Source organism: Dunckerocampus dactyliophorus, chromosome 4 (assembly GCF_027744805.1).
Source record: "Dunckerocampus dactyliophorus isolate RoL2022-P2 chromosome 4, RoL_Ddac_1.1, whole genome shotgun sequence".
Taxonomy (NCBI): Eukaryota; Metazoa; Chordata; class Actinopteri; order Syngnathiformes; family Syngnathidae; genus Dunckerocampus; species Dunckerocampus dactyliophorus.
This window is the reverse complement of record NC_072822.1, coordinates 4,409,491-4,435,749: the sequence shown is the minus strand read 5'-3', so window position 1 is coordinate 4,435,749 and position 26,259 is coordinate 4,409,491. Positions and strand designations below refer to the sequence as shown.

At 41.0% G+C, this 26,259-nt stretch overlaps 2 protein-coding genes across 12 annotated transcripts in view; one reads left to right on the top strand and one right to left on the bottom strand.

The window, feature by feature from the left end:
• Nucleotides 1-1,247: 1,247 nt before the first annotated feature.
• LOC129180330 (solute carrier family 28 member 3-like) overlaps nucleotides 1,248-26,259 on the bottom strand; it is a 39,058-nt gene continuing 14,046 nt past the window's right edge. For 2 of the 6 annotated variants that reach the window (XR_008570137.1, XR_008570139.1), the window contains exons 3-12: nucleotides 19,696-19,795; nucleotides 14,488-14,819; nucleotides 14,165-14,364; nucleotides 11,457-11,507; nucleotides 8,338-11,370; nucleotides 5,095-5,177; nucleotides 4,699-4,776; nucleotides 4,540-4,624; nucleotides 4,079-4,387; nucleotides 1,248-1,947 (exon numbers count right to left, since the gene is read on the bottom strand). Coding sequence is in view for 1 of the 6 variants with exons in the window: in XM_054774703.1 (XP_054630678.1) it covers nucleotides 1,822-1,947; nucleotides 4,079-4,387; nucleotides 4,540-4,624; nucleotides 4,699-4,757 (579 nt within the window). In the remaining 5 variants the exon portion in view is untranslated. Of the gene's footprint in view, nucleotides 1,948-4,078; nucleotides 4,388-4,539; nucleotides 4,625-4,698; nucleotides 4,777-5,094; nucleotides 5,696-8,337; nucleotides 11,371-11,456; nucleotides 11,508-14,164; nucleotides 14,365-14,487; nucleotides 14,820-19,695; nucleotides 19,796-26,259 lie in introns of those variants that run through there. The other 4 variants (XR_008570140.1, XR_008570138.1, XR_008570141.1 and 1 more) reach the window with 4 other exon arrangements.
• The window catches only part of ntrk2a (neurotrophic tyrosine kinase, receptor, type 2a), a 109,793-nt gene continuing 97,665 nt past the window's right edge, over nucleotides 14,132-26,259 (top strand). For 5 of the 6 annotated variants that reach the window (XR_008570135.1, XM_054774699.1, XM_054774697.1 and 2 more), the window contains exons 1-5: nucleotides 14,133-14,857; nucleotides 18,491-18,565; nucleotides 21,593-21,664; nucleotides 21,869-21,937; nucleotides 22,923-23,071. Coding sequence is in view for 5 of the 6 variants with exons in the window: in XM_054774699.1 (XP_054630674.1) it covers nucleotides 14,571-14,857; nucleotides 18,491-18,565; nucleotides 21,593-21,664; nucleotides 21,869-21,937; nucleotides 22,923-23,071 (652 nt within the window). In the remaining variant the exon portion in view is untranslated. Of the gene's footprint in view, nucleotides 14,858-18,490; nucleotides 18,566-21,592; nucleotides 21,665-21,868; nucleotides 21,938-22,922; nucleotides 23,072-26,259 lie in introns of all 6 variants that reach the window. The other variant, XM_054774698.1, reaches the window with a different exon arrangement.

Below are 26,259 nucleotides of genomic sequence, written 5' to 3'. Positions count from 1 at the left end.
GCGAGTGTACGTTGGTAAACCTCACTCCCTCTGCCTCAAGAGCTGCGCTGAACACGCAGCCGACAGTCCGGGCTTTTAGTCGCGTGGTCAACGCCCTCGCCTCCCATTACCAAGGTGTTGTGTTCAAGCCCCGGTGCGGGCAGTGCGCATCAGGGCGGGTTACATGTATATGTCACAGGGTCAATTAAGTCACTGTAAATATGTTATATAATTACACAAAACATATGTCCAAGTTCAAGTAATATCTGATGTGTTTTAATTGTCATGTTATTAATGTGGAACGTTAATAACATCTGTTACTGTGTACCCCGACTGTTCTAATTAGTGCGACACCTTTCATTATAAGTTTGGGCCATGCCTTTGTACGTCCCTTTGTCCCGAGATCTCCATGTGAGAGGTAGGCGCCTGTATGGCACCAGCAATTTGTGTTCTAATTTAGTTGAGAAACTTTATTTTTTTATCCTGTTTCCTCTTGTGTTATAATCTGTGTTGGGGCACGTTATTCACCCATTGTGACTGCATTATTTGTCTGTTACTTCCATCAGTCAAATGAAGTAACATACAACTATGGTGGTGGTAGTGTGATGGTCTGGGGCTGCTTCAGGACCTGGAAGACTTGCTGTGATAATCATGAATTCTGCTGTCTACCAAAAAATCCTGAAGGAGAATGTCCGGCCATCTGGGCCAACTTGGGTTCTGCAGCAGGACAATGATCCAAAACACACCAGCAAGTCCACCTCTGGATGGCTGAAGAAAAACAAAATGAAGACTTTGGAGTGGCCTAGTCCAAGTCCTGACCTGAATCCTATTGAGATGCTGTGGCATGACCTTAAAAAGGCGCTTCATGCTGGAAAAGCCTCCAATGTGGCTGAATGACAACAATTCTGCAAAGACGAGTGGCCCAAAAGTTCTCCACAGCGCTGTAATATTTAAATTTGTAAGTGTGACAAACATGAAAAATATAAGAAATCAGGAAGGGGGCAAACACTTTTTCACACCACTGTGTGAACCTTAAAAAAAACCAGCAGAAATGGGAAAAAAAGGTGTAGTTTTAAGAGAATAAAGTGAAAATATTACAAGAAAAAAGTTGTATTCTAACGTTGCAATTTTACAATAAGAAACTCTAGAATAATATTTTGAGGGGAAAAAACCCTTTATTTTTAAAAAGTTGTAATATGAGAAACAAAAACAAAATAAACTCATTTTTGGAAAATTTGTTTGGGGAAAAAGTTATAATATTATGGGAAAAATGTCATAATTAAAAAAATCAGCAAAAATGAGGGTTAAAAGACCAAAGTTCATACTATATCACAAAGCTGAGATGCAGTTTTTAAAATATATATAAGTCACAGCATGTCTGCACATGGTGCTTTACAAAATAACAAAGTGGCCCTTGCATCCTTTCATTTTTCCTTAAATGGCCCTCACTGGAAAAAGTTTGGACACCCCTAGAAAACGCCAATCCAGACCATCTCAAACAGTAAAACTACGCAATGAAATTCTTATTCTGTTCATTCTCCCAAGAAAAGAAAGAAAACACAAGAAAAAGACAGAAATGGACAGAAAGGAGAAGAATTCCCGCTTTTATTCCCATCTAAATGCTTTGTGCCACCAATTAATATGACATATGCGTGTGAATATTCATGCAAATGTGTTCTGAATAGGATGATTAAAAATCCTCTTGGAGGAAGTGCTGGTGCATACCCAGCAGTACATTTCTCTTCCCAATCAGAATTCTAAAAAGATCTTTATATACAAAAGATATAAGATAAGCGTTTTATGGGCGAAAAAGCAATTAGCGATGAATTATGCTTAAGTGGACTAACATAGAACTGAATAAGTAAAGTATGCATGACCTGTGACACAAGCTGTCAAGAAACAGGAAACGCAGGCTGCAATCACAGATCGCATGCCCCGAGTGGAGAGGTGATTTTGGAGCCATTGACGCTGCAAGAAAAAAAAAAAAACATTAACAGTCCACACCACATGTGATTTGAGCTGCACTTTAGAGAAAAAATGTTGAAAAGGCTAAAATCATCATAGCTGGGAGGCTATTTTTCTGTACAGTACTTGATTTGGCCTTTTCTTGCCATATAACCATGACATCAATTGATGATTTTGCTTCAGTGTGCTTTTCTCAAGACTTGTTGTAGGCTGTGTTCAAGCTTGTCGTGATTGCTTTTGTTTGGTTAATGCAGGGGTGTCCAAAGTGCGGCCCGCAGCTGTTTTTTTTTTTATTGACCTGCGGCACATTCTAAAGATATAATTTAACAAAGCATGCAATTTGACTCTTTAATATGCTTCTCTGTTATCCATTTTGTTGCACTTCCTGGGCAGGATGAGAATATTATTAATGAGCATTAATGAGCCCATAACACGAACGAGCCGGTGTGCTGAACTTATTAAAAAGTGGAAGCAACATAAAGGGCAACAAAACGACCTTGCCCACCTCCAACATATCCACCCGACCCAGTTTTCCCATCCATCCATTTTCTATACTGCTTCTCCTTTTTAGGGTCACGGGGACCCAGTTTTCCCATCTGGGAAAAAAATTACACATCGAGATGCAGAGCTTTCATTGTGACAGTCAACACTCACTGAGATGTTTGGTCTGCAAAGTAAATACAAACGGAACAGCCCTAAATTGTGTGCCTTCCCAGAAAAGAAACGTTGCTCTTTAATACAGATGAAAAGCCAGCATTTCAAGAAATGCTGCAAACGTTTGACAGACAGTACGGATTGCCTGCGAGAAAATACATGTCACAAACACCACTTTCGCAACTTTACAGGGTGAAAGATGACATATTAAATGAAAGACTGCATTATTATGACACATTATTATTTATTATTACATATTATTGGAACGTTACTGGTTTCTTTGGTCTCAAAAAATGTTGACAATAACGTTTAGTGTCAATTTATGGGACAATAAACATTACAAAACGCACCTGCATTTTTTGTGGCGCGTTTAAATAAAAAAGTGTACTTTGTCAGTTCTATTTTTTCATTGTACTTTGTACATTGTTGGTAAAATGAATGTTAAAATCTCTCGTCTGGTATCTGGCGGAGCCAAAATTGTGCATCTTCTTGTCTCGTGAGTTTGGTGTTTTGTGACATCCCTAGTGTTTACGTGATGAAAAGTACATGTGCTTTTCTAATATTACAACTGCAGCACAAGCCTCCAGCACAGGGGTCACCAACGTGGTGCCCGCGGACACGAGGTAGCCCCCCCCACGACCACATGAGGCGCCCGCAAGCCTGCTTTTCATTCAGGTTTTCAGTTAATAATGAGAGAACAGTAGAAAGAAATGCATTCTGAAATACAACATGTGAGTTGTGGACACCAGCATTGTGTTCATGTTCTGGTAAAACAAGCATATTCATTTCCTTTTGGAAAAAGTAGCTCTCACAAGAAAAGACGTTGCTCCAGCAGGTTAGTACTTCCTCTGGGGGACACAGCAGCCATGAACCCGTGCGTCACTTCAATTGGAAATGTTGTCTTTTCTTACCCTTTGATTCTGACAGCATGACTTGCTTTCAGGGTGGGGGGAGTCTTGGTTTCAAGGTTAGAATATTATGGAGATTATGGAGCGAGGCAGGAGCTGACATCAACGACACAGTCAACAAGTGTTTTTCTTCCACCTTAAGAAAGAAAAAGTGAAGTCACGCTAGAGCGGTGGTTACCAAGGTTTCTGAGACCAAGATCCCTGGTCTCGGCTGTGAACCTGCACAAGATCTACCCCCCGGTTGATTGTTGGTTTCTCATTGTGCCTTTTTGTGCTGTTTTTATCATTTTACTTTGTTTCTGCAGTGATGCCATGACAAATGAGCCACGGGCTGCAGATGGCCCCTGAGCCGCACTTTGGCTACCCCATTACCCCTACTTTTGTGGCACTTGGTCCGGGTTGGGCTGGTGGCGTCAGCTCCATGAGCAAACCACAACTATTTGGCTTGTTGGTTCAGTGTAGTGGACGAGCGATGCAGATGATAATAATACAGTAATAATGACATTTCAAAAGCTAATAACACTAATATAAAAAACACATCCCACATGCATGTATCCCATCATCTTCCTCACCCCAAAGGAGATGAAGACTGCTAAAATGGTGCCAGAAATGCTGGCCAAGCCTCTCGTTGGTACAGCGTGGATCTCGGAGAGCGTGAGCTCACTGACGTGCGGTCGCATCAAACGAGGAGTTTGTGCCTGATAGAAAAAGAAATGTTGATTTGATGTGATTATTAACGTTTGTGTCAAGTCTTGGATTTTTCGTGCTCTCTGTTGTTGCTTATTGTCATGCCGCCACATCTGGCCCAAGAACGTATTTCCACCTGCAGCCATTGATTCAGCTGGAGATGTTCCCATGGCAACCGGCATTATGACTCCAATCTGAGGACAAAAAGAAACAACAGGAAGCTGAACAAGAGTGCAATTGCAAAGCGTAGTAACATTTCCTTGGTGTCCGTGGTGAAACACTTTAGTTCTTTATGAAGTGATTTATGATGGATGTGTTTGCATTTCTCTTGCCTCCACTTCATTACCTTACAAACCAGCAACTGCATGAAGCCCAGGTGGTAGCGCATGGAGATGACGGCGCTCAGAAAAATAAGTACAGTACCGGCATTACTTGGAGAGAGCATACAAACATAAGGAATACATTTTTACCTCATCAATCACATGTATAATAAACATGAACATACCTTGAAGATGAAGAAGCGGTCCTGGTAAATTTCCCTGAAGATAAAACGAGCTCCAACATCTGAATAGGACATGAAAATCTGCATGGAGGACATTTGGGATGAGTTAATCATGCACCTACGTAGGCATGTAAGCTTCATTTTCAAATTGTCCACAAAAAATCCCAAGAAAGGCCAAGAGACACTCGTGACAGTCTCTTCAGACTGATTATTTTATTTAAATGTACCTTTTAATTTTATTTAAAATACAATTTTTATTTGTATTTTATTTAAAATTATGTATTTGCTTTATTTCTAAACACACTTAAAATCAAATTAGACATATGCAACAACAGATATTCCGTTTACAAGAAACAAAAACATTTCTTTCTGAAAAATGCAAATGGTAAACGGACGCACCCATGAAAAGTTCCTTAATTTTTCCATCCATCCATCCATCCATCTTCTACCGCTTATCCGAGATCGGGTTGTGGGGGCAGCAGCTAAATATGAAAAATACATAAAATATTTTTAAAATAAAAGCAAAAATTGTGTTAAAGGCGGTAAATAATAAAAAACATTTTTTAAAAATTGTGTAACTAATGCATGTGCATCCATTATTGCCAACTTGGCAACTTTCTCGCTAAATCTGGCGACTATCCAAACCCGCTTGGCATCTTATTTCAAATCTACTGACTGTTCCTGGCGTCGTTGGAGACTTTTCTGGTATTTGGAGACTTAAAAATGAAAGCACGTATTCTTCTGCAGTTTCTGTTCTCACCGAGCAGCAGCGGGTGCTGCCGAGAGCTCCGCCCTGCTCCAAAAGCAGTCAGTCACAAGCGGTCAGTGCACCGTCAGCTCCCGCGGCACACAGAGCATTGCGGAGCGCTACACCACTCCGCATCCAAAGTGCAAATGAATTATGCACGCACAAGGACAGAGCGGGATCTAAAACATGAATGTTTATTAATCTTCATGAAATGATTACTCATTTCCCTCAAGCCTCATATGGACTCGGTCACTTACCTCATCCACTACCAATTTTAAATTAATTTACCAAACCAAGAATCAAGTTTATTTGTAGTTTTTAAACGTAATCACGGTGGAGAGCATGGGCATGTAAACCAACTAGTGTACAGTTAAAACAGGCGTGCCGATCTGCATCCACTTCCGTATTAAGCCCTCCGCGGGTTTGGCCGCCATGATGGGGAGCAGAATCTAGAAACCATGCATAGAAAACATGACATGTACTCAGCACACTGCTAGACTACACATTGTGTGTATTTTTTTTTTTTTTAAACGTAGTTGATGTCTAAAATTATTGTTCCGAGGGCACTTTTGCTTGGCAGGGTTCATATCATCATAACTGTCAAAACCAACACCAAGGCTGTTTGAAGAAGTGCAGACAGTATATTGATTATTTGTCTATCAACAGTCTCATAGATGAAAACGATGTTCTTCATCTTTGCCTCCTTTGAGCAATTAAACACGTACTGTAAAATGTAGTTGTTCACTCATAGACTCAGGTGATCCGCATAAAAGCCTTGGTGGAGGTGGGTGCTTTTGTTGTTCTGGCTTTATCTCTGGTTGTACATGACATGATGATACAGGACTTTGTAATTAGTTAGCTGGCCTTTTGACACCATTAACATGGATTATGTGACACAAGGGACCACTTTGTGGATGGGGTGTGTGTGTGTGTGTGTGTGTGTTACATCCACGTGTTTGCCGAGCCAGTCCAGTGCTTTTAGTCCAAGCGAGATCTTTCATGAACACTCCAAAGACAAACTTTAGCCCAAGTCCACAAAACACATATGAAGGAGACATTAGAAGTTACTCAGATACTCCTCTTTCAAGCCCGTATATCTTATAAGAGACTGTATGCAAATAGCTGAAAATGACCTATTTTTAAACCATAAACACCACCACCAGCTTACGAATAGTGGTTTAAAAGAACAGGGGCATGCTCCTAATGAGACTACGGATGGTGTCCTGGGGGATCTCCTCCCAGATCTGGACCAGGGCATCACTGCGGTACCTGGACGCATGGAGGAGATTCCAGGAGACAGGTAGTTACTCCAGGAGAGCTGGACAGGGCCGTGGAAGGTCCTTCAACCCTCAGCAGGATCGGTATCTGCTCCTTTGTGCAAGGAGGAACAGGATGAGCACTGCCAGAGCCCTACAAAATGACCTCCAGCAGGCCACTGGTGTGAATGTTTCTGACCAAACAATCAGAAACAGGCTCCATGAGGGTGGCCTGAGGGCCCGACGTCCTGTAGTGGGCCCTGTGCTCACTGCCCAGCACCGTAGAGCTCGATTGGCATTTGCCATAAACCACCAGAATTGGCAACTACACCACTGGTGCCCTGTGCTCTTCACTGATGAGAGCAAGTTCAACCTGAGCACATGCGACAGACGTGAAAGGGTCTGGAGATGCCGTGGAGAACGTTATGCTGCCTGCAACATCATTCAGCATGACCGGTTTGGTGGTGGGTCAGTGATGGTCTGGGGAGGCATATCCCTGGAAGGACGCACAGACCTCTACAGGTTAGATAATGGCACCCTGACTGCTATTAGGTATCTGGATGAAATCCTTGGACCCATTGTCAAATCCTACGCTGGTGCAGTGGGACCTGGGTTCCTCCTGGTCCACGACAATGCCCGACCTCATGTGGCTAGTGTATGCAGGTAGTTCCTGGAGGATGAAGGAATTGATACCATTGACTGGCCCCCACGTTCACCTGACCTAAACCCAATAGAACACCTCTGGGACATTATGTTTAGGTCCATCCGGCGCCGCCAGGTTGCTCCTCAGACTGTCCAGGAGCTTATTGATGCCCTGGTCCAGATCTGGGAGGAGATCCCCCAGGACAGCATCCGTAGTCTCATTAGGAGCATGCCCCGACGTTGTCAGGCATGCGTACAAGCACGTGGGGGCCACACAAACTACTGAGAATCATTTTGAGCTGCTACAATGACATTTTGGCAAAATGGACCAGTGTGCTGCATCATTTTTTCACTTTCATTTTTGGGGTGTCTTTGATTTCCCCCCTCTATAGGGTGATCATTTTCATTTCTATCAAATGATGTGGCATCATTTTGTTACTAATACATCACCCACTTATTATCAGGAAAGATATTCAAGATCATTTTTCCCCCAGTTTAGATCTGATGTGTTTTCTAAGTGTTCCTCTCATTTTTTTGAGCAGTGTATATTTAAGCTATATATAAGTAATATTATGACTTTATTCCCATAATAGTAGACCTTTTTTCCTCAACCTAATTTTCCAAAAATTAAACATTTTGTTTGTTTCTTATAATATTATGACTTTAAAAAAGTGCTACTAAAATATTTTACATTATATATTTATTTATATTATATGAAAAGTTTAAATTCATTGTTTTGCTTGTCATAGTACATCTTTTCTTATATTCCAAATTTATGCTACTAAAATGATGTTATTTCTCCCCATAATATTACAATGTTATTCTCGTAAAATTACAACTTTTTCTTGTTATTCTCATCTTGTCAAATGACGGCTGATTTTTCCATCATTTTTGCTTTTTTTTTTTTTTTTTTTAGATTTCTTGTAAAATTGTATTTTTAAAATATTGCTGTGGGACAGTAAAAAAAAACAGCCGAAAATGATGTCCGTTCCTCACCATCTGATCCTGAACCAGTGTCTGCTGACGTGCTCTCTGACAAGAAGCTCCTCCCACGCCCAGTCACCATAGCGCCCCGTCATCCAATCCCACAGCAAGAAGAGCGCCGCCAAGGAGAGCGCCAGCAGCCCAATGGCCCCATGGAAGTTCAGCACGCAGGCCGCAATCACTATGGCAACCCAGGCTGAAAGACAGGTTGTAATAATAAAGTGCGTCAAGCATTTCAAACGTTTTACACAAAGCAAGCATATTTTTGCCGTCAGTTTTCTCTGTGAAATGATGAAAACTAGTGGATGCATTAACAATAACATGCATAGTATCTGGAAGATGGAGTGATAAATAATCTATATCTTCTCTCTGCTAACAAAGATGATTCGGACAAACGTAAACTAAACCAATTCAAAAGCTTGGAAACTTCCTACCTCCTCTCCATCATCTTCCTGCTCAAGTTGCAGCACGAGGGGGGAGGGCCTCACCAAGCTTTTAAGGCTCACCTGTATGTGCCTCTTCCCATAATGGCTCCACCCCACTTTTCTTCCACTGAACACTGTTTAATGAGCTGGATGGGCAGAGGTGCACGCAAACACACGTACACACTGGGGTAGAAATTAGATTCAGGAGCAATCTAAGTTGGTAACACTAGAGGGCAGCGTTGCCTAACTTCTCTTATACGCAGGAACTGGTCAAGGTAGGTTCATGTGAGTTCACGTGAGTATCGTTATGTATTTGCATTACGTTGTTTTTTATAATTAAATGGAATAGTAGACGCTCAAGAGGCAAAAATTAAATAACAGTTGATTAAAAAAAAGTAGAAATGTACTTTTGTTTTTATAAAGTATATACTGTATATACACAGTATATACACATACACACTTATGTATAAACATCACACATACGTACACGTATGTGTGTATTCTAGATTTTTTTTAAACTTGTGTTGTTTTTCTTTGCTTAATTTAAATCCCAATCACCTGATGTTAATTGTAATAATTGCCGTTTTTCCTCTTAAGAGCGGCAATTACTGTTAGCAGCTGATTGTGATTGAATTATTAAACAAAAAATTGTTGTCAATTTATATACATGTTGCCCCCTTCCTGATTTCTTTTTTTTTCGTCACACTTTAATGTTTCAGATCATCAAACAAATGTAAATATTAGTCAATGACAACACAACTGAACACAAAATACAGTTTAAATCGTTTTATTATTAAGGGATAAAAAAATCCAAACTTACATGGCCCTGTGTGAAAAAGTGATTGCCTGCCCTGTTAAAACATAACTTAAGTGACGTTAATTGAGATCTATCAGTGTGGAAAAGGTTATAAAGCCATTTCTAAAGCTTTGGGACTCCAGAGAAAAACAGTAAGAGCCATTATCCACAAATAGCGAAACCATGGAACAGTGATGAACCTTCTCAGGAGTGGCCGGCCAACCAAAATGACCCCAAGAGCGCAGCGACGACTCATCCAAGAGGTCACAAAAGACCCCACAACAACATCCAAAGAACTGCAGGCCTCACTTGCCTCAGTTAAGGTCAGTGTTCATGACTGCACCATAAGAATGACACTGGGCAAAAACGGCCTGCTGAACCACTGCTGAACAAAAAGAACATTAAGGCTCGTCTCAATTTTGCCAGAAAACATTTTGATTATCCCCAAGACCTTTGGGAAAATACTCTGTGGTCTGACAAGACAAAAGTTGAACTTTTCCGAAGGTGTGTGTCCCATTATATCTGGCATAAAAGTAACGCCGCATTTCAGAAAAAGAACATCAAACCAAGAGTAAAATATGGTGGTGGTAGTGTCATGGTCTGGGGCTGTTTCGCTGCTTCAGGACCTGGAAGACTTGCTGTGATAAATGAAACCATGAATTCTGCTGACTACCAAAAAATCCTGAAGGACAATGTCCGGCCATCTGTTGGTGACCTCAAGCTAAAACCAACTTGGGTTCTGCAGCAGGACAATGATCCAAAACACACCAGCAAGTCCACCTCTGAATGGCTGAAGAAAAACAAAATGAAGACTTTGGAGTGGCCTGGTCAAAGTCCTGACCTGAATCCTATTGAGATGCTGTGGCATGACCTTAAAAAGGCGCTTTGTGCTGGAGAACCCTCCGATGTGGCTGAATGACAACAATCCTGCAAAGATGAGTGGACCAAAATTCCTCTACAGCGCTGTAAGAGACTCATTACAAGTTATGGCAAACACTCGATTGCAATTGTTGCTGCTAAGGGTGAACTAACCAGGTATTATGTTTATGAGGCAATCATTTTTCACACAGGGACATGTAGCTTTGGATTTTTTTATCCTTTAATAAAAAAAAAAAAAAGTTCAGCACCTGCCATATAATTATCTTCATTATTAAATTACATTGACCTATTTTCTACAGCGCTTGGCCTCAGTGGGGTCACAGGTGAGGAGAAAGTCGATCCTTGACTTTTGGTCCACCCTGGACTGGTCACCGGCCAATCACAGGACACTTCTGGACAAGCAGCCATTCAAATGTGTTATACATACAGCAGACTTGAACTATAATGGCGCAAGCCATCAGAAGGGAAGTAGTGTTAAGTGGACCACAGACTGACCACAGCGTTTGATGACTTGCATGAATTATTGCAAACAAGCAGTCCTTAAATATAATGTATGTATCTATCCATCATCATCTGTAGCTGGGCCTTGTAGGCATTTAAGGGCAGACTAAACGTAACATGTTGTCATGAGCACATTAGCAGTTGCATTAGCAACAAAACGGCATAATTCATTAAAAGCATGGAACAGCCGTCACTTGTCTACAGGAAGGAGACAATTAGTTGGAATATTCTGTTGTGACAGCCTTTTAATTAGGGCCACAGAGCCAGTGTGTGTGTGTGTGTGGCACACATACACACACTCCATAATTACGCTCCTGTGTTCAGCGGCAGTGCCTGTGCGTCACCACAAACGTCATGCTACAGTAGGAGGAGCCGTGCGGACGTGTGATGTCATTCGCTGTCACATGCAAGGTGAAACATGCTGCTTATTGATTCAGCTCTACTCTGAAGGATTGGAAGCAAAAAAAAAAAGAAAACGGTCATAATGAGGCTGTACATGGATGTTAAACACTTGATGGCTGCTCACTCACGTCATTGAGTCAGTGACAACTTGAAGCTGAGTCAGCTTACTCGAGCAGGATCTGCGGCAAACGGAAAACAAAATGGAAAAAAGGGTACAGAATATAGCGTTTTAAGCACAAAAAAAAGACAGTTTATAACAAAGCGGTGCTTATTGTGGACAAATGTCACATAAATGTACCAAAATAGCATTTGGTGGCAAACTATCATGCTTTATGTGGCAAAAATGTACAGTAGCATTTCTAAACTGTAGCGTTTGTTCATTGTGGCAAAATGTAGTTATTTGTATCAATATTTCACCTTTTTTGTTGTTACATTTCTAATACACCTTTTGCTCTATTTTTGCATTTTTGCTGTTTTTTTGGTTAGATTTCATTTCAAAATTATCCTCATTAGGGTTGCGGGGGTATGCTGGAGCCTATCCCAGCTGACTTCGGGCAAGAGGCGGGGTACAATCTGGACTGGTCGCCAGTCAATTGCACATGTAGTGCAATCATTCACACTCACATTCATACTTACGGACAATTTAGAGTCGCCGGTTAACCTAACATGCATATTTTTCTCCGGACTTCCCGAAGAAAACCCACGCACGCGTGCACGGGGAGATCATGCAAACGCCACACAGAGATGCCCAGGTCTTCCCGATCTCCTGACTGTGTGGCCAACATGCTAACCACTCGGCCACTGTGCGGCCCCGCTTTCATATGTAATATGATATAAATAATATTTTATATTATTTTACATATATATATATTTATATCATATAAAATGAGCGAATGCTGTGATGTCAACTCTTTGAGTAACCACAACTCTTGTCGACTAATTTAGCGAGTCAGGTTCCTATGTCGCGAGCAAACAATGGTAATGAAAGAGAGAAGGGAAGTGTCCTTGTAATCAACAGTCATTTTTCTTGCAAACGTCGGATGAGAAGGCCTTCGGACGTGGGCTGTGCGCCCTCTGAACGAGTCGTGTACTCACAGGAAATAATGTTCTACAAGCCGACCGATCACAGCCTTCGCAGTCCACAAAGTCAGATTTGTTTTTGGACGTGTAACGTGTCGAGTGCTACACAAGGGTTTAGCGAGCCAGTGTAGCGTATGTGGTGCCTCGACACAGGAGCTTTATCCAAGTTTCAGAGGCTGAACTCGGAACTGAAACTGCAACAAAATGCGTACTTGGAGAGCAGCGAAGTGTACGTAGCGTATCTAAAGGTAACATGTGTGCCCAATACAAAAATAAATGCATACGTGTTGGAAGGTCTGCTTTTGGTGAGTATCTGGATACAGGTGCTGATTAGGTGATTTATTTTCATTTCTGAACTGAGATTTTGAAGTAGTCTGCTAGCTAAAGGAGCATTTTTAACAACATTCTCGCCTTAGTGGTCTGCACTGTAACATATAGTATAAATCAGAGGTGTCCTAAGTGCGGCCTGGGGGCAATTTGCAGCCCACAGCTGTTTTTATTGGCCTACAGAAAACCAAGAGCAAAAATCTGAAAAAATGCTGTAATTTTACAAGAAAAAAAGTCAAACAACCTCACAAAAACCTAACAAGACAAAGTCATAATTTTACGGGAGTAATGTAATATCATGAGGGAAAATAATGTCATTTAGTAGCATAAAGTTGAAATATTAAAGAAAGACGTTACTTTTTTAAACAAACAAAATAATGAATTAAGTTGTCATTTTTGAAAAATTTGGTTGTGGAAAAGTCATACTGTTCTGAGAATAAAGTCAAAAAGTCATAACTACAAGAACAAAATTTACAAGATAGTTGGAACATTAAAAAAAACAGCAGAAATGGAAAAAACAGCTGTATTTTTTTTTTGAATAAAGTCAACATATTAAGAGAAAACAAAGTTGCAATATTAGAGAAAAAATATGTTATTTTTCTGAACCCGTGATATTATGACAAACAAAACAACAAATAAAGTTGTAATTTTTTAAAAATCAGTTTGCGGAAAAAGTTACAACGTTCCGAAAAAAAAAGCCAAAATATTATGGGAATAAAGACATAATAACGAAAATAAATTTTGCAAGAAAGTTGAAATAGTTGGGAAAAAAAAACCCAGCAGAAATGGAAAAAAAACATCTGTAATTTTGTGAGAATAAAGTTGAAATACTCAGGGAAAAAAGGCATATTCTAACAAGAAAAAAGTCTAAATTTTACGAGAATAAACTGATAATATTATGAGGAAATATAATGCCATTTTAGTAGCATAAAGTTGAAATATTAAAGAAAAATATGTTATTTTTTTAAAGTCGTAATATTACAAGCAAAGAAAACAACGAATAAAGTTGTAATTTTTAGGTTATAAGGTTGCGAAAAAAGTTACAATGTTCCGAGAATAAAGCCAAAATATTATGGGAATAAAGACATAATAACGAAAAGAAATTTTACAAGAAAGTTGAAATAGTTTGGGGAAAAAAGCCCCAGCAGAAATGGAAAAAAAACATCTGGATTTAGATGAGAAAAAAGAGCACATATGAAGAGAAAACACTGCATTTTAACGAGTTTCCTGAACTTCAGTTTGGAGAACCCAGCTCTAATGCAACCCTCCCTCCACGTCCTCCTCCGTGTGTCTTTCTGACAAGGACATTCCAGCTTCACAACACAAGTGCTGAGAAATGTTAACCTCTTCAGTACCAGCGTGCATGCCCACCCGGGTACGACACACACACACACACACACATACACCTCATTGCTGCGAGCAGGCTCACCTGCGAACTGGACCGCAAAGAGCAGGACGTGAGCAGCTCTCTGGATCCACCATCCATCCAATCAGGGGAGAGAGAGAGAAAAAAAGAGAGGGAGAGAGAGAGAGAGCTATAGAGAAAGAGGGAAAAGAGAGAGAGGCTTGGCACCATCCACTCAGTGTGACATTGTGATTTCTCCTGCTGGTGGAGGATTTCACAGGAAGCTGGAAGAAGAACAAACAGGACATTCCAATTGTTTTCTCCCCCCCACACACACCTTCTCAGTCCTGTCAAGCCTCCTGTACACCCCCTTCTCAAGGATTTGTTTCGTCTTATCCACCCTGTACCTTCTTCCTTGATTGGCAGCCGTTACCCTGGACTCAAGCAGCGGTGGCTGCTCGGCGCGCCTTGGCTGAGATTTGCACCCAACATGAGCGCACTGAGAGCCGGTGGCGGCGGGGTTGAGTCTCCGTCGTCGGGGAGGGTGAGGTCGAGAAGAGGGTCGTCCGGACCGTGGCGGACTTACTGCTGGTGGAGCTGCTGGGTGGTGATGGTGGGGATGTCGACGGGCTCCGGGGACCCGTGGTTGTCCGCCGAGGCATGCCCGTCCTCATGCACCTGCAGCAGCACCAGGATCTCCTGCGTGGACCCGGAGAGGGGCATCAACGCTTTCCCCATCCTGCAGAGCGAGGCGGAGATGGAGAACATCACCGACATGTGAGTGTGTTCACCCCGCCAAAACCAGCACCAGCAGTATTGCTTCGCCCCCCCCCCACCCCGCATTCTTATACCAATATTCATCAAAATCATTCGTCACCTCTCCTCTGCTTGTCAGCTGATGTCTGCAGCTGATAACCACAACTCATCCATCCACAACAAGCCCAAAATATCAACATTTCTGTAATTAATACATTTTGACGTTCTGACACGTATTGCATAACAGTCTGTCCTCCTTCAGAGCACATATTTGTTCTGAAATCTCATTTAAAAAGCCTGATTGTGATAAATGGACAAAGGCAGTGTGTATGTGTGCACACAGCATTGTCCAAATATGACACGCACACAGACACTATGACCGTGATTGTCTATTTATGAAGCACACAAGCGGAGAAAAATCAATTTTGCAAGTGATTTTCTCAGCTGGTGTCAATGTTGTTGCTCCTTTTTGGGTGCTAGTCAAAATGATATGACAACAACATGTCTTAATGTGGGGGGAAAAAAGGTGGTAAAGCTTTTTCTCAAATCAGAAAAAGCTTAAAACATATCATGGCTGCCATATCTTACTTGGCAGAAGAACACACAGCCTTGTTGATGGTCACTTCGTTTTCCTTTTGAACACCAATTTTTATCTGTGGCCTTGGAGGGTCCTTGGTCACCCCCCCCACCCACACACACACCCACACCCCACCCACCTTCTTGTTTTAAATGAGCAAGCAATCTGCTGAAAAGCATCCTGAGTGCTTTGCTTGAAGAAAACACACAAATTAGTCATGGCTGTGCAGGATTCCAAAGTGCTTTACTACAAAACAAAAACAACCTAAGATGTTTTAGGACTCTTGATATCATTACACGTCCACAAAAACTATCAGCTGGGGGTAATGGGAATCATTAGTTCCCTTGGAAGGACCTCGGGACAGAAAGTCTTATTATTTGTATCGGGGGTTAAAATGCACGACAGGTAACACTGACCATGAAGCTGCATCGAAAATAAACTGTATTAGCTGTCATCATAAGGCATGCACACACACACTGAAGTCTTAGAAGCTATGGAAGCATGCCACAAGTCTTACAATCAGCAAAAACACCCTTGACATCCCAATATTAGGTACACATGCACCCTGCATGTACTTACTTATATACAGTATATATACACAACTTAATAATTAATACAACTTCATTTTTTACTTTAATAATGATTTGGAGTGCATTAGAAAGTGACAATGAAAACATGGTCATTTGTATGTTGCACAATACAGCAGCAACAGAGCCATTGTTGTAATAGCGGTAAGGAGCAAACTGCTCAGTCAGCATTAATAGCGCTGAGGAGCTGATTGTAAAGAACAGGACTGCAAGTGTATAACAGACACGAGTAGCCCGACAGGGATTTTAAAGTGCACGCAGAGGTAGATAAAGCTGCTGGTGATGCTTCAAATGCAGCTACTGTCATTTTAATAAAAAATACATACAATTACTGCCAATGTTTTTTTTGGCCCGGTGCTAACTGAAGTTATTTGCTTTTGTTTTGTGCAGTGAATTGAGTAGAGGCATTAATTGGAGCGTTTCAATACGTTGCCCGAGTGGACTTTTTAACTTTTATACGATTGCATATTATATTATATATTACACTATATTACAACTCCACACATCAGCCTGTGTCGTTGAGTACTGGGATACGCTGTGGTCGTCTGTAGTGATTGTGAAAGCAGACATACGTGCATTTATAGAGTGTCTTATGTAAGACTAACATCAGCAAATCTGATCAGAACTGGTTATTGTTTTCTCAATGTAGACAGCCACATGGAGTGATTAATTCAAATGGACAAGAAGACTTATTTACATTGTTGCTAACATTGATCCTTTCAGAATGGCATAGCTTTTGAACCTTAAGTGTAGTGAAAATATCACTACTGTCCTCCATTAACCCTTTGACACAAACGGTCCACGCATCCAGCTGAAAAATTCCAAGAATTTACATTTTGCACTGCGGGATCTTCAGGAGGTTTGAAGCAGAGCTTCAAAATGCAAAAAGAAGAAATAGGAGTGTGACAAAAAAAGTTCTGCGTAAGCAATTACTTGCAAAAAAGCATTAAAGGGAAATAGGATATTCATCTGCTGATCAAAAGTAGCTTAAAAAAAAAAACAGAAACCCCCTAAAATAAACATAAAATGTTAAAAAAAAAAAAAAAAAGGACCCAGTAATGAGTAGCTGCACCATTCTTGTTAATCACATCAAAAATGGGTTTGGGCATACTTGATGCCAGTGTTTCCAGGAGGCTAGTGAGAATGTTGCTCCAGGTGGAGAAGATGGCTTCACGGAGGGCATCCGCTGTCTGGAACTGATGTCCATTTTTATAAACTTCCCTTGCCATCCATCTCCAAATGTTCTCAGTTGGATTTAGATCAGGGGAACACGCAGGATGGTCCAAAAGAGTGAGGTTATTCCTCTGGAAGAAGTTCTTTGTGAAGTGCAGCGTTGTCCTGTTGTGAAAAAGCCAGTCATTACCACACAGACGAGGGCCTTCTGTCATCAGTGATGGACCCCTGCAACATCTCCACATAGTCAGCTGCCGTTCGACGCCCCTGCACAACCTGAAGCTCCCTTGTTCCACTGAAGGAAAAAGCACCCCAGATCACGATGGCGCCCCCTCCACTGTGCCGTGTGGAAAACATCTCAGGTGGGATCTCCTTGTCATGCCAGTAACGTTGGAAGCCATCAGGACAGTCAAGGTTAATTTTTTTCTCATCAGAGAATAAAACTTTATTTCACCTTTCAATGTCCCATGTTTGATGCGCTCGTGTGAATCCCAAACGGGAAATTTTGTGGCGTTGAAGGAGACGAGGCCTTTGAAGATGTTTTTTTCTTTCTTAAAAGCCTTCTCTCACAGATGCTTATCTGATGGTTACTGGACTGCACTTGGCACCAGTAACAACCTTCATTTGGAAGGTCCCGTGTCTTGATGGACAGCCCATCGGATCCTCCGGCTCAGGGCTAGTGACATTTATTTGGGTCTACCACTTGACTTTTTTTTTTTCCTGCAACCTTCAGGATCTTTGAAAAAGTTAGAAATGACGGTCTTGCTGCGTCCAACCTCAGCAGCAATGGCGCGCTGTGACAGTCCTTGCTCATGCAGCTCAACAATCCGACCGCGTTCAAAGAGAGAAACCTTTTTTGCCTTTGACGTCACGAGATCATGACAATGTCAATACCTGACAGAAAATGACATTGAATCCACATTTTTGCCAAGATTTTGTCTTTTAAAGTCTGTGGTCTTAAACTTTCAATGAACAGCCTATTTCACTTCAATGCTTTTTTGCAATAAATTGCTTCCGTAAAATGTTTTGTTGTTTCACTCCCGTTTCTTCATCTTGCATTTTGAAGCTCTACTTACAACCTCCTTAAGGTCCAACATTGCAAAATGCTAATTCTTGCAATTTTTCAACTGGTCTTAAAATGTTGATCAGGGGTGCATATCAGTCGGTCCTTGCAAGGTTCATTTTTTATATACTGTGAGTGGTAATTACAGGGCTTTATCAGTGCTGCTTTGTGTCGCTCCGGAATGTTTTTTCTTTGCTTGCCGCTCGGTTTAACAAATGAGCCGTCTGACACATGCATCTGGTATCTTCTGACAGCTACATCGCCAACCAGAGCAGCTTCTCCTCCATCAATGACAAAGACCTGCACTACTACAAGAACCTCAGAAACCTGTGAGTCTCCTACCGCAGCTTGATTGATGCACTAATACGCTAAATAATTATTTACTTCAAATTTGTTTTTATTATTGACGTGTGAATTTTTATGTAACATTTTTATGACTTGATTTCATATTTCATGTATTGAAGTTTTTTTTCATATAGACCAGGGGTGGTCAGACTGTTTGACTCGCGGGCCGCATTGAGATAACAAAATTGGCCGGGGGAGGGGGGGGGGGGGGGGGGGGGGCGAGACTATATATTTGATACATGTACTCTATTTTACCCTTAGTCCACCTGAATTATAGTGTCATACAATCTTGTGTGTGCTTGTGTCCCTTTTTTCAGGAGCACTTTAAAATCAGACCATATCAAATGACAAAATTAAATTTGACAGGCTGTTTTTACTAAATAATACACACGGAATGTACATGAATAAAGGATGTGCTATACAGTACAATATGAACTACTGTATGAACGCTAAAACATTAACTATTAAGTATGTAAAGGTCCCTCTTTTTTTACTTCACAGACTGTGCAGTGGGTAGGTTACGTTGTGTGACACGCATTTTTTACTTGTGTTTGTTTGGCACCGTGCGTGAGGTAGTTGTCTGGACGGCTTCATGTGAAAAGCTACTTAAACCATCAAAAGGTTGTCTCAGATTGACTGACTACTAGCAAGTCATGTTGCCAACCTTGTATCTTAAAGATTGAATTACTTTGGAAGCAACTGGCGGGCCGCATTCAAATGCTTGGCGGGCCGGCTGTGGCCCCCGGGCCATAGTTTGCCCACCAATGATATAGACACAAGTCTGTCCAGGCAATAGTAAATTATTATTATTTTATCTTTTTCATCTTAATCTAAAGCAGTGTTTCTGAAAGTGTGGCCCATGGACCACAAGGTGTACGCAAGAAACTCGTCGAGAGGTCGATGTTACACGTGTCAGGGGTTCGATACTAATTAAAAATAATAATGATAGTAATGACATTAAAGAGTGTGCTCCTTCACATCGAGAGGAGCCAGTTGAGGTGGCTCGGGCGTCTAGTCCGGATGCCTCCCGGATGCCCCCCTGCGGTGTTCTGAGCATGTCCAGCCGGGAGAAGGCCCCGGGGAAATGCTGGCAGGATTATGTCTCACAGCTGACCTGGGAACGCCTTGGTGTCCTCCCGGTGGAACTGGAAGAGGTGGCCGGGGACCAGGAAGTCTGGGCTTCCCTACTGAGACTGCTGCCCCTGCGACCGGACCTGGATCAGCGGAGGAAAATAGATGGATGGATAATATTAAATGATGCGATGAGTGCCTTGTTGCCTGACAACATCAAATTTTGAAAAAGATGTCTTAGTGTGTCATTGTTTGCTAAGACTGATGCTAAGACTGACAATAAGCTTAATAAATGCCTCATGCAACTCACAATATATTCCAGATCCAAGAAATCCAAGTGATCAACTGCCGTATGCCTAAAATTTCTTGGCTTATTTTAAATCAATAAATCATGCTGTTTCATGGTTGGGTAAGGCCTGTTATGAACTTTTCAAAATTCAACCCCTTCAGTACCAGCCATTTTAGGTGATTTTGACTGATTTTTAAGGGCACACAGAACATTGTGCTGTATGGCTATATAAATATGGAACCTACCAAAAGAAAGATTGGACTCTCATCTTTCATCAGAAAAAAAAGTTTGTTTCTACCTTTTTCCCTTCTTTAGTAATCAATCAGCTGTAGAACATAGGCGAGTTTCACTTTCACTTTGACACAAATGTTTTTGCTTTTGTGACAACTCAAATATCTAAACAACTATACCGCAACAAAAAGGGTTGTTTTACATCAAAATAACAATTAATTTGCAAATATAACAGCATTCATTATTTACAATTTTCACATTTGGAACTAATCAGTGTGTGTGTACGCTTTTGCATGCGTTAAAGTTTCCCTGACAATGCATAACCTTCTGCAGGCTACACTCCTCCATGCTCTTCCACGTCGTCCATGCTGTTGAGTGTGTAAATACGTGCAAAAGATCCATGCCGAGCTCTTATCAAATGCACTTATTCCACCTTGGCGCCTTGGCTTACAACTGCTTGAAAAGTGACTTCTTTTAGACTGCGGTTGCGTCATCGCCTCTTTTTGCCTCTTGCACAAAAAACGTAAGAGACGTATAAATAGGTCTTTGAGAGTGAGCTTTCGGGTTGAAATAAATGTCTAAATATGTCCTTGGTATTGAATGAGTTCATCAAATAATATGCATATTTAAAGACATTTTTGGACATTTTTCCTTAAATCGAGCATTTTCAAGCACAAAAATGGCAAAATTTACTAACATACAAATGTAAGGCATTCAGAAGACGCATTCAAAGACGTTGCGATGATATGTAGTAATCTACACTGGTCACTCGGCGTCAGTAATGTTACTGTAATATTTGGTGAGACATGCAAGCGCCAGACTTGATCGCCAAAACAGCTGTTGTTGTTCTGCCTGTTGTTCCCGTGACCGAGTCTGGCGTTTGTGTGTCTCACCAAACATTACTGACACTTAATGACCAATGCAGAATACGACATATCATTCACAGCGTCTTTGAATGTCTCTTCTGAATGCCTTATACATGTACTCTAGTTCATTTTGCCAAAAATGCTTAATTAGGTCAGAAAAATATGTAAAATTTGCTTCAATATGCATAGTTTTTGGACTAATAATAGGCGGTATTCAACCAGAAAACAGCGTAATTTATTCATTAATATATTGACGTGAAAGCCATGAAATTTGAATTCTAAGTGGCAAGGGACGACTGTATACCAACGAGGAAGATGACTAAAATATTGCTAAATTTGACTGCAAAATACATTTAAAAACGAGTCAGACATTGGTTGTGTATTAGATATTGTAATGTAACTTTTGATTAGTTGTCTGCGACCGACCTAGAATGCATCCGCGGCCCACTTTTGTTCTTCGACCCGCCAATGCGTTAATGTACGAATGTGATAACTACGACGTTGTGGTTTGTTTGGTATGCTGTTGATGATGATGTTTTATTGTTTGTCGTCAGAACGGTGTCCAACAGCAGGCTGATGTACGTTTCCAAGCTGGCCTTTCAAAACAACATCAAACTGCAGTATCTGTAAGTACAGAACCCATTAGTCAATACTTGAAATGGTTGTTTTGGTCGATTTTAAATATGTGCTGCTTGATGAATGTTTTTGTTGTTTTATTGGTTAAAACATTTTGAGAATGTTAAGGTTAAGATTAAACGCAATTTAAAGAAAAACAATGTGTTATGTACTTTAGTTGAATGCAATGAATAATTCAAACATTTGTTCCACAGGAATCTGAAAGATAACAACCTGTCGTCGCTCTCCTGGACGATATTCAGACACCTCAACATCTCTTACCTGTGAGTTGACTCACAGATTTGTTGATAGAGGATGTACAGTAAGAGTGGGTATCGCAGAGGAACTTGTGATACGATTTTGTGGCGATAATTTGCCTAGGATCATATCATGATACAGCGATATTGGCAGAAAAAACATTTCCAATATTTATGGAACGAGAAAGGACGACTTGTCTGCTGGCGATGACGTCACAGACAGGCAGACTGAATTGAGTAACTTTAACGTCTTTATCATTAAAAGTGAGAAAAAAAAATCACATCCTTAAAGCCTGCGGTGCTTAAATCCAATGCTTTATTTCCTAGTATCGATGCAATTGATTGATTACCTTTTAAACGATGCCAGCCTCGGTACGTCCCCAGTGAGTGAAACTTATGACAACCTTACATGAAACACACCTAGCACGCACGAGTCGCACGCCGCAGTCACGATCTAAAAGCTACCAACGGAGGGCGAGCGGCAAGCACGTGGTCGTCACGTATCACTTGCTCCATAAGTACCACACACGTGCATCTCCTGATACCCGACTTCCTCTATGTGCTGGCCACGGCCAAAACATTTCCCCAAAATTGCCGAGCCCGTGGGTGGGGTAACATGTACGAGCTCTTTGGAAAATTAAAAAAAACAATAGCAAAAGGAGCCAAGAGTGAAGGTGATACTGATAATAGGCTTTTTCACCTCTATCGCAAAGCTGAGATGCAGTTTTTTCTTGAAATATACATAACTTCTTAGCATATTTACAATATATCAGTGGCCCTTGCATCCTTTCATTTTTTACGATGTGGCCCTCATTGGAAAAAGTATGGACACCCCTGATTTAGGCTATTCACTTCACTGATAAACGCAAGGCTTATTTTCCAATTGATATGAGCTGTGGTCTCTCCCTGTTTAACCTGCACAGAAACAAAACTTTCTAGTCTACTGTTGCTCCGGTTCTCACTGTCCTTGACTGTCGGCAATAAGTGTGTGTGCGTGCGTGTGTGCGTGCAGGATTCTGACAGGAAACCCTCTGCACTGCTCCTGTGAGAACATGTGGATCAAGCTGTGGCTGGGAGAAGAAGCAGACACTCAGGAGCTGCGCTGCATTGAGGACGGAGGAGCACGCAACCTGCTGTCTCGACTGAGACTCTCCAACTGTGGTGAGGACACACACACACACACAAACACACAATTACACTAACTGGCTGGACACAACATAGGTACTAAAAGGAGTGCAGACCTCCACCAAGGCTAAACAATCCCAAACACAATCTTCCACTCCAGTCCCGCAGCTGGCATTATTGCAAATTACTAAGACCACAAATTGGAAGCTTTTCCCACTACAGCTCCATCTGCTGGATCTCGTAGATCACTGCCCTGCCTAATACAAGTGGACAATAACAGCAACAAGTGAAAATAAATGATTTGAAGTATACCTTTATCTAGATCTGCACCAAAAAAAATTGCTTTTTTTCCTCAGTTCCCGTGGTCAACTAACTAAACCAGGGGTGTCCAAAGTGCAGCCTGGGGGACATTTGCGGCCCGCAACTGTTTTTTTATTGGCCCGCTGCACATTCTAAAAATATAATTTAACAAGAAATCTTAAAAAAAAAAAAAAAGAAAAAAAAGTGAAAAAAATCGTCATTTTAACAGAATGTCATAATATAAATAATGCAATTTTAGTAGCAAAAAGAAAAACAGATATGTGTGATATTATGAAAATAAAGACAAAATATTCTGAGAATAAAGTCAAAGTCAAGAAGACAATTTGCCACGATTATTGAAGAAAAACAATTTGGAAAGTTATCAAAAATTAACAACAGCAAAAATGGGGAAAAAAGAGCAAAGTTGGTCCTAATATAAAAAGAATATAAAAACACACACAGGACTGGATTATTATCGTATCAGGAATAATTATTATGATGTATTATTATTATGTATTATTTCACTATAAATTGGAAGTGAACTGTTCCGTATTATTTATTTATATATTTATTCTTATTCTAGTTTCCTATTTTTCTTTTCTTATCTTGCCTTGATTGTTTATGATGACTTCATTATGATTTTTGGAGATCTATCTATCTTTCTATCTATCTATCTATCTATCTATCTATCTAATAATAGGCTTTTTCACCTACAGGTATATCACAAAGCTGAGATGCAGTTTTTTCCTTGAAATATAGACAACATCTGAGCATATCTTTACAAAACATCAAAGTAGCCCTTGCATCCTGTCATTTTTCACTATCTGGCCCTCGGTGGGAAAAGTTTGGACACCCCTGACCTAAACGACCTGACTGGGCACTAAAAGTACGTCATCTCTCTAAAGCCACTGCCGTACGCAGGCACTGAAGAGATGCAACATTTGGTAGCCCGCCCCCAAGGCATGTGTTATCTATCAAATGGAAAATATTTCAGCCCTAAAAATAAAATACCTGGAACATTTTGATCAACACTGATTAAGCTACAAGCGCCTGCAGCCGAGCATATCATAATTTACAAGACAAGTGAGTCTAATGTCAACTTAAGCAGCGGGGCGGTCATCCACAGACCACAAGCGCTTTCATGTGAAAGTGCTTATCAAGCTCAAATATGTACAGTATAAACGTCAGCATTTAATTTAGACTCTGTTTGGTCGCCTCTTTTATACCCACAGCATGAATTTTTCATGAATCGCTCTATTTTGGACTCATAAACAGGGTCATGTTACAGCATGGCCGGGTCAACATGGATTGGAGGGAGCGCAAGTATAAATATGGAACCTCAAAAGTCAAACAATGTGTTGAGATTGAAAGCAGTTTCTCCCATAGGAAATAATAGAACTAGAAATAACCTGTTCCGGGGTCAAACTGTCGGCATCACGAAACCTTTAGTAATCGCAATGCTTTAAAGTAACAATTTTCTGTCATGCTGGTGTGTAAAAATAAGCCAACCACTGTTACTAGCGCGCCGTAAAAAAAACAAAAAAAATGTCTTAAGCCGAAAGACAAACGACGATGGAGGTTGGTGACATAAATGTCACATATTTCACAAACTGTTTGAGACCTACAGTACAATCACTCGTCAGTTCGATCCTCTAATATGACAGAATTTTTTTTAAGGACCTGGTGAGACTAGTGTAACATATTGCTTCTGTTTTAATGACTTTATTTAGAATTACTGTATATTAGCCATGTGGTGAAGTAAAATGAGAAGGTGTGGCTTTGCATGACCATTTTTTTTATATACCCGCCCACTGGCTGCTATTGTGAAACTTATTTCACATGAACGCAATCGGCTTGTCTGTGTCAGGTTTCCTGCAGCAGCATACAGTATACTGTCCAATATGCGGACATATGTGTGTGATCAGTGGAGGCTGGAGGGCATGGCCGGACGGGTCCCTTTCTCTGTGCGGGTGGCGTCCTCACATCACCGACTGAAGTGGACAGCCTGACACTGAGCCAGACAGTAGACGAACGCACCATGACTGACCAAAGGCCAACAGTCCAGATGGGCGTTTCAAGTTGTTCTGGGTGTATCCCTGACAGCCTGCGGGCATTATTTGCCACCCTGACCCCCGACCCAGACAGTGCCTGCCTCCTCATATGTCACTCAGCCAAGGGGGGGGGCAGTCCTCCTCTCGAAGGCCCCCACCCCGCTGTTAAGAGTGTGAATGCACAAATATCGTCCGCTAATGGAGGGGATGTGGAGGGAGTGGATCAATAGGAATTATCAATGACACCGTTAGCTTCCTGCAGGCTAGCGTATTGTTCGTGTTCTTTGCGTCCTGACTGCCCCGAGCAATTACTGAGCATGTCACTCACTATGGCAACTAAGGTCTCTCATTAGGCCCAAAATCTGACCATTTAATTCAACTTTTCTGATTACATTTCTACTCACTTTCATCACGTTTCTAAGAAGTTTCATGTCTAAGATCAAAATGTTTCTAAAGACCTCCTGCAAAAACACTAACCAAAGATCCTCTATATGTCTGAAGTGCTCTGCTGTTTTTAAACCAATACTGCAAAAAAACCATTAATCAAAGATCCTTTATATGACAGAAGTGCTCTGCTGTTTTTAAGGAGTGACGGCTAAAAAAAAAAAAAAAAAAAGCTATGAAAAGATCGTTTATGTGCCAGGCGCGCTCTAATGTTTTTAACAACATAGCGACAACACTAGTCAAAGATCATCTGTCAGAAGCACTCTGTATGACAGGAGTGCTCTGCAGTTTTTAACTGCAAAAAACATCAAAAATTCTTCAAATGACAAATGCTCTGCTGATTTCAAAGACATACAGCAACAACATTGGTCAAAGATCCTATATATGTCAGGAGCACACTGCTGGCTTTAAAGACTTACTACACAAACA